The 8,481-nt window shown below is 37.5% G+C and overlaps 1 protein-coding gene across 2 annotated transcripts; it reads right to left on the bottom strand.

Moving 5' to 3' along the window:
- Positions 1-340: 340 nt before the first annotated feature.
- LOC145897346 (uncharacterized) lies at positions 341-8,402 on the bottom strand. 2 transcript variants are annotated; one of them, XM_082985597.1, is made up of 21 exons: positions 8,223-8,402; positions 7,959-8,097; positions 7,632-7,761; positions 7,281-7,414; positions 7,075-7,187; positions 6,509-6,686; positions 6,348-6,439; positions 5,730-6,242; positions 5,537-5,669; positions 5,119-5,239; positions 4,923-5,055; positions 4,548-4,729; positions 4,278-4,371; positions 4,102-4,226; positions 3,928-4,034; positions 3,682-3,811; positions 3,454-3,617; positions 2,915-3,026; positions 2,663-2,818; positions 2,117-2,219; positions 341-1,831 (listed from the first exon to the last, which is right to left on the bottom strand). In XM_082985597.1, exons 1-21 carry the CDS (start codon positions 8,338-8,340, stop codon positions 1,683-1,685), a joined length of 3,126 nt encoding a protein of 1,041 aa, XP_082841723.1. In that variant the 5' UTR covers positions 8,341-8,402; the 3' UTR covers positions 341-1,682. The 2 variants fall into 2 exon arrangements, with proteins under 2 accessions (XP_082841723.1, XP_082841724.1); XM_082985598.1 differs by having other exon boundaries at positions 4,102-4,223.
- Between the last annotated feature and the right edge of the window lie 79 nt (positions 8,403-8,481).

Raw genomic sequence — 8,481 nt, 5'->3', positions numbered from 1 at the left:
AACAAAGTTACAGAAACTAAATAAAGCACACAAATATTTACATCTTCTAGTCGTTAGTGACAACGCTGCTCCATAAATTTGGTGGTTATTCATTGTATTGAACGGCTAGTTGCCAGTGCTCCTTTCTTTGTAAGTTACAACTGACCATCACTTTTGGAAAATTATTCACGATGCCCCTTTCATATATCCCTGCAAAAATTTCATTCAAAAAGATGTGAACTAATCACAAGGCCACTTCCTTCCCCAAGCCTTTGATATTATTCCACTAAGCCGCGTTGTTCCTGCTGGGATTATTACACATATCTTCGCAACCTTTCCAGGGTTCACACGATTTCCAGAGTTCACAAGCTTGTTGGCAATCAAGGTCGCGTATTTGGAAAAAAGTTATCGAAAATAAGCGACAGAATAAAGGGAGATAACACTGACAGGTGACAAGCACAAAACGAACACAGCGGGTGTGGACACGATGTTGAAAGGCAATTGAACACGGTCCGCGCGCAATAAAGGGGACTGCATTGATAACGTGCTGGTCACAGTTTAGTTTTGCACCAAGCTTCGTTTGGTGGATAATTAACGCGCCAAATATATGGGGCCGTGCACATTTAACAAAAGTTGCAGAAAATAAATGAAAACGTTTAAAATGAACATCGTTGTTTGTTGATTTTTAGAAAGATTTTTTAGCGACAACAGTGTTTGACGTCCCATCCCAGTCATACAAATTAGTTTTAAAATGCACACCTTACAAAAGGCCACGTTTGGTGTCCATACCAATTAAAGGGGTATAACACATGCACGGTTTGCACAAAGTACGCAGCGCGGAAGTCCTTGCAAAGCAACATATGCGAAGAAAACAAGTTTTACAGAACGCCAAGCGTAAAAAGGGTAAGACGGAATCGCTTCCAAAACATTATCTTTGCCAATTTAAGTCGAAAAAAAAGCATTTGACTCTTTCTTTTGTAGAAGGCAAAGGCAACAAACAAGGAGTCGCGGCCCCAATCCGACCCTTTGTCTGGTTTGAGTACCTGCGGCGTCATTGCAAATCGCAGAATGTCGAAAAAAAAAACAATTAAACTGCGGCCTGAGGGCTGAATATTTCAGTATATTTCCACGCCGCAGTGTGGCTATTTCCTGGAGCTTATTTTATATAAAGACTTTGCATAACGGCGTGAGATTCGCAGTGAAAGGTTTGGTCCCGTTTGCTATTTAAACGCAGATCAAATCACGCATATATTTACCTACGGTTAAGTGCCGGATGACAAAAGCGAACTAGAAGTTGGCGACCAGCGACCTTTCGAAAAATCCAAGGTGAAACGAGCAATGGATCGAATAATGGAAAGATGGAGTTCTACAACTGCGCAGAATACTTGCTTGACATGCAATCGCAACAGGCCATGGATGATAATTCGCATGTAGGGCTTAGCTTTGATTATAGTGGAAATAAGAATACCGCAGTTCACTCATTAAACAACAGGCAAAACAACACAAGAAAATGTGTTTGACCAGATATCGGATATAAAACATCAAAAAAACTCAACATGTTCTCAAATACATGCAAGAACTATAACCCTGAAAACCCTGCAGAAAAGTTTCTATTTCAATTAACCTTTGAACAAGTAAAGTACCGGCTTGTAACACCTTAATTTCGGCAATCTTCTTCTGAAAAGTGCAAGAAACCGGTGATTCTATTCGCGCTGTTGGTAGAAGAGCACGTACGCCCCAGAGGTGTCTTTAGTCGAGAGTTCCTGTTCGGTAACCACGTCATCGTTGTAAAGATGCCACTTACTGGTGGTAGCGTGTTTACAAGAGGCTGTGTAATGGCCGGAATGGACACCTGAAGATGTATCAAGGTTTACTCTTTTATCAGGCGTGAAGGGGACGATTTTACACTTTTCAACAAGACTTAGTGGAACGTATGAGCTAAGATGCAGGACATATTAAGCAGACGTTTAAACACAATAGCGTTCATCATCAGTGCTATAGCCAAAAACCAACGTGAATTACATGTACACCAAAACGAAGGTGGTATGGACTGTTGAATCTTACACTGCCCAGTGCGCATACAATTTGATCTACGAAATGAGTAATTTCTGTTAAGTGCTGTAGGACTTTCACCCACCTCCATAATGTGAAATACAAGCGGAAAGATCGTAAATCTTGTTTTGCGAAGGATCTGTTCCACTCAACACGCCAGGGTTAAACGAGTCAACTGGAAACATCACCTGGAAACATACGAGGGAGAGTCAACATTCCAAGCAAACTGAACAAGAATGTTTACTCGTTTGATTAGCAGAGCTCTTGTACAATAAAAATTAGTGACAAATTCGTGTAAAATACAATAGGTTCGATGCAAAACAGAAATAAGCAACAATTACAAACACTTAAAAGAATGGCAATACAAAACATACCTTCCTAACACTGGGGTCTTACACACACGCCATTATAGCTATCTGCCATAATAAATGCAGCATAACGCGCATATTAGATAACATATCTAAATAAATATTGTATGGAAACACTATACACAAAAGGTTTTAGTACATCAATAGATTATCTCCTATATTGGAATTTCACAAAAAACTATTCGAGAAGGAGTATTTTTTATATATCCTAAATCCCAAACACGCTTGCGGGTATTGTCGATATAATCAATAATCCGACATACCTCATCGTCGACTTTCACCGCAGCTTTGCTGTGATAGAGAAAGCGCTTGATGTATAAAATCAGTGTGTTTGGCCACTTGCAGATCCGCAGTTGTTTTTCGGCGATTTGGTGACTTTCACAAGACACGCAATACCACGGGTTGTTGTCGTCCAATGTCTGCACAAAATCAATTTAGCTTTACTTCTCCACTTAACGCAAGCAAGCATCAGGAAATTTTTTTTAGCGTAAGAGGCCATTGTATAGCAAGCACACCTCGTTTTTCGTGAAGGCCTGCAAGCACATGTCGAGCGTGACCGGACTTTTTTCGCTCAAATCCATTTTGATTTCATGTGAAAAGACTTTCGACACACCGACATCAGAATATCTAAACACAACACCAACTTGTTGTAAAGTTCATTGCAAGATATCTTTACAAAACGGAAGTGAAAAAGTATTTTTGGTCGACAGAGTAACCTCCAGTTGTTTTTGGACACTAAGAACGGTAAAACTAAAAAGTCCCAACTTCGGTTTCTGTTTACACAATAAACAAGTTATTTTGGGAATCATACATTGTTTAAACACGAAAGGGGAAGAAGAATGTCTGGAATGTTTGCATTTGTAAACTCTATATATGTTATTTACCATTATCATAAAATGAATCAGTCATCAACAGAAAATGGTTTGTTTAATTTGAGAAGCACGCTAAGTATTTATTTTGCTATATCTTGACCGAACTCATATTCCAAATACAAAACCGTATGGCTTCACGATCAGACCCTAACAATAGAAGACCCAATCTGACCGGAACTTGCCTGACGCATATATTGTCCCCTGGTTGCAGACACACCACGTCGCCATCAACTATTTCACATCCCTTGCAAGACTCCAATGCCGAGCAACGTGAGCACATTAAACCGTCCAGGGAGCAATAAGCAAGGACAAAGTTGTTCTGTGGCAGATTTCTGCCTTGGGTAAACTGAACAAAACAAACCGTAAGTTTTGTATTACAGGAGTGTATTTTAGTCGAGCGGAGGACTAACCTTTTCTAATAGATGGTTGAGCGTCGACCTGGGAAGGCTTGTGGTGGTTCTAATTAAAGCCGGCCGCGCCAGTGCATGTAGAATACCATCGTCGCCCACACAGCTGAAGTTTACAGAAATAACCACATCCCTACATAAAAAAAATGTTGGGGAAAAAAGTCATGTTTTAAATATGTGCCCAGTTCACATTTCCGTGTGGTGGAGCATATTTCACTGTTACAACAAACAAAAAGTAATTTTCCTCACCTGTTGGTTGAGGTTGGTGCGAGCTGGAGAAAATCTTCATTGGGGGAACACTTGCTGTGACAAATAGGGCAGGAAAAACTATCTACACCATAATGCTGCACAGATGACTGCAAAGCAACAAGTTTCGTTGTGAAAAACCCTAAATACAATACATATTTCTTCATTAATATCAACCTGCAAACAAGCATGACATATCATCACAGAGCATGACTCGGCATTGTGGCGTAGCAATTCCGGGTCAGCAAAATCTTCCAGACATATGCAACAGCTGTTCCATGAACTGGTTTGTATTGGTGCTACTTACAAACAAACATATTGGTAAGTAATTAACACACTTAACTTGGATGTACCATTTGATTCTCCATCATTAGGAACAATGTCAATTATTTCAAAAGCTTCTATTCTTCTTGTGGGATTTATGCTTCTGATAGGTGTGGTGTTTTCCTACATGACAGGAAATAAAGGGTGTGACGCATGTTTTTGATTTTGGGGCACTCAACACACTCATTGCTAAACCCAACTATCTCAAAAGTACATGGCATGTTCACACATTGTGCAATATCAGCAATTTACATGAAATTGTTCATGTACACATGCAGCAAATATTAATGTGTGCTTACCAGAACATAAAAAACACTAAAACTTTTCATTTCACAGAACACATATTTTTCCACATCAACTTGTTGTGGACTAAGCATTATTTCTTGGTTTATAGCTTGCTTCAAATCAATCACTTGACCATGCTTTGGGACATATACAGAAATCTTAATAGCATCTCCATTCAATGGCACTAGTCGTACATCTGAAATATGCACAACATTGTAAATGCTCAACAAAGTGGATGTTCAAATTTATGACTGAAGTAGGTTATTAGAAAATGGCACTGCTGTTCACCATTATGTTATATCTGTGGGTTTTGAACAGTATGGTTTTCATCATTATTAAAATGAAAGAGAAGAAATGATAGTACAAAACTATAAGAAAAATATATTTACCAACTAGAGTCTGGAGAGCATGAGGTATTGGGACAGAAAGATACATAAATGGTTCATATATTACAGAGGTATTTCCACATTTACAACAGGATACAACACTCTCCAGTTGGCCCTGGAAGTTGTCCACGATAACCTGCACATACCAGTGTAAAGAAAATCAATTATACAAAATGTTACTTCAATGAAAAAAACCTACAGAATGATTCTTCTCCGTATATTCTTCCCACATGACTTCTGCAGCTGTGAGGTGGCTTTGCATTTTTGCATCAGAACTTTGTTCTGCTTCCTCTTTCGATGAGTTTGTTTGACTCAAGTACCTGTTGGGAACATTAACTAACTGTAATGCTGCTGCTGCCAGGTAATTTTAAAATTAAAATAAACATAGATTTTATTTTAGCCAATATCTCATCTGCCACAGGGTGAGACTTCTTAAGGGTTTCGACAGGGTGAGACTTCTTAAGGGTTTTCGATGTTAAAACCACAAGAGGGTTCATACGCTACTCAAAACAATGTGCCAGAATGCTGAGTGGTGTATTTTGACACCTAAACAACTCCATAGATCTGTCACTTGCGTTATGTATTTGCAGAAATTGCTACAAATGTTTGTTACCAACCTTGAGTTATTTGCACCAATTTTGTCTGGCATTTTACTGCATCCAACATTATTTTCCACGTTTTCTACATTTGCAACACTGGGTTTCTGTGTTTCATCAACCAGGATATTTGTGAATTTCGTAACAAGTGATCCTACAGAAAACCATTTTTAAAAAAAGTCCTGATGTAAAAATCGAAAGGTTGGTTTTAAACCTTTTTCTCCTGTCATTGATTCAAGGCCACTGTTTTGTTCAGAAGGACTTTGCGGGAAGAAGTTGTTTGATGAGTTAGCGATTTTATATTGTTTATTTGTCACAGATATAGAGAAGGGTGGATTATACTTCAATTGAAATATTGATGGCTTATCCGGATGTTTCAGAGAAAATATTTTCCTTTTTACAGAAATCTCTTCTTCGCATGAGTCAAGGCTAGTCAGCGGTACAGAGGTTTTTTCAAAATTTGGCACAGGATATGGATTGCATTTAAATGCCATAGTCTTATCCCAATCACCAACACCTAGACAGTCCCTATCAGCAGGCAGAAGATATTCGTCTTTGAGCAATTCGCTACCAAAGGTGGTCTTAACAAATGGTGAAAGGGTGGTATTAACATTGTAAGTCAAGATGCTCGAGGTCCCAACTTCGCGTTTTAGATCAAACATTTCTGCAGATGAACCAAACGAAAACTTTTCAAGTTGCCCCGTTTCAGTGGCCGAATCAGTTTTACCTAAATACAGAAAACATGTGTCAAAAGATGACAATTCTTATGCATAATATTTAAACCACAATGTTTAACATTAGTGTACTGCCAACAATGTGTATCTTATCTTACCTTGTCGTTTTAAATCTGCCAGCAGGTTGGTTTGTTTAAATTTTGTATCAGAAAGTTTTGGTTGTTTCAGATCTGGTTCATGCTCTCCATCACTACACAAACAAGACAAGCAAATACCAATATAACGATTCTGTAATCTTAATTTTTTTCTAAGCCCTTACCTATTTTCACACTCGAATGGATTCTGTCTGTTGGTCATTGATAATTGAAACAATTGACCATTGTTGAGTCGTGAGCCAATTGCTTGTGGATATTTGTTACTGTGGTCAGTTGTAATTTCCTCATCACATTCTACATCAGTGTTTAACACATTCACATTGGGTGTCTTTTTTTCCTTGCCTACATGTGCATTTGATAAAGAAAGATAAGGTTGCTTGTGTTAGTACTGGTACAAAGTGGTTACCAAAAAAAGACATGGTATTTGTAAATACAAACAACTTTGTGTATCAATTTATATCCTCTGTTAAACAGATTTCTAGATAACCAGGCATATTTTGATGAAAGTACTTCGATAATTCAGAAATTAAAAATCCTATTTTTCAATCCAAAAACAATGCATGCCATAAAATGTGACTGACTACAGTTCATTGCCAATAATGCTACTTAATTGAACTCACATTGTTGAAGTAAAAAATGCACATACGCAGACAAGATATTTAGCAGAATTTCAATACATTCACAACAATTACAGGAGAAGCAATATAAGAACTCAAAACACAAGACCTACCTATCAAAGTAGTTAAATGTAAGATTCCTGTTTGGTGTAAAACATCTACTGTTTTGTGATTTGGTAGGCAGTTGTCTAAGTATTCAATGCTTTCAGTTCGTTTCCGTTTTGCACTAGAATGAAAACACTTAATGTAAAAAAACGAACACATAATTGCAATGCCTAAATACAGAATAGATTTACATATTGTAACTAAGATCACTTACTTGTCATCTGAAATTCTAAGGTCATTGCAGATTTTGGTGTTAATTGGAGATGCCCTGTCACAAACTTCATCAAATGTCTTGCCTTCTTGATGCATCGATCCCAAGAATAAGGCCAGGAATTCTTGCCCGTCATGCTATTCAAATACATATATTGACTAAGAATGACTTCTAGTATGAAATATGGGTTCTGAATCACAACTGCAGACAATGCAGGCTGTCATACCACACAAAGCACAGAACTGTATTGATAAAAAAAATCAATAATTTGGGTTGTGATACTAAAATGTTTCCATAAATGTAGTAAACACATACTTAATCACAAAAATGTTGAAACAAACATGGCAGACATACCTGTGAGCTACCAGAAAACTGCGGATGTGTGATACTGATAAAATCTTTGAAAGAATTGGGAACAATAACAGACCATTTACCACTCCAGTACTTTTCTATCAGGGAGTGAAATTCATTCAATAAGCCAGCACTAAAAACAACAAGGGAATATTGTATGAATCACAGATAATTTAACATTTTTTGAACAAATGTTTGGGAAAAAGGACATGTACACAAACACATAGTATTTTTTATTGCCTGATTGCCCTGATATTAACATTTTTTTAAATTGTGATAGAGTTGCACTAGTATTTTTACCAAATGATGGTATTTTTGTAATCAGCTTACCTAAATTTTCTGTTTGTTAGAAAGTACTCCAGCAATGAAGGGTTATGTAGAAGACATTGTAAAGTGCTGTTCATATAGCAAGTGTTGCCAAGATTGTACAATCCACTATTTCCTGGTTGAGGAAGGCAAGTTGGTATATCTGCAATCAATTTTCCATTAATGGCACTGGAAACGTTTTTAATAGTTTTAAAAATGTTTTTGTAAAACTCTTGACATGTTTAATCAAACAGCAACAAGATTAGCATTTAAACCATCAAAGCTCACCTTGTGGAGTAAAGCTCTTTGTGTCTGGTTCACAAGTTGCCATCGCGGTTGTGCTGCATGAACCACCATCTCTACCATCATCAGACACTTTTTCAATGCTTTCATCAGCAATCATCATAAAACCAATATCAGAAACTACTTTACACAGTTGTACACTAATTTTAAGTGCTCCTGGACAAACTGAACTGACATTAAAGCGTTGGTGATTCTTGATCAACAAGATATTACAATAAGGTAGCACATCACAATTACACAAGGC

This window comes from Ascidia mentula, chromosome 4 (genome assembly GCF_947561715.1).
Source record: "Ascidia mentula chromosome 4, kaAscMent1.1, whole genome shotgun sequence".
NCBI classification, from domain to species: domain Eukaryota; kingdom Metazoa; phylum Chordata; class Ascidiacea; order Phlebobranchia; family Ascidiidae; genus Ascidia; species Ascidia mentula.
The sequence above is the reverse complement of the archived record's forward strand: the minus strand, read 5'-3'. Positions and strand labels throughout refer to the sequence as shown.

Excerpts from the sequence above, each read along its gene's own strand:
- LOC145897346 (XM_082985597.1), bottom strand. The coding sequence starts at position 8,340 with ATGATGATTGCTGATGAAAGCATTGAAAAAGTGTCTGATGATGGTAGA. Across the intron at positions 8,098-8,222 it reads AAAGAGCTTTACTCCACAAG|ATATACCAACTTGCCTTCCT; the intron begins GTGAGCTTTGAT and ends AATTGATTGCAG. Across the intron at positions 4,035-4,101 it reads TATGTCATGCTTGTTTGCAG|TCATCTGTGCAGCATTATGG; the intron begins GTTGATATTAAT and ends GTTGCTTTGCAG.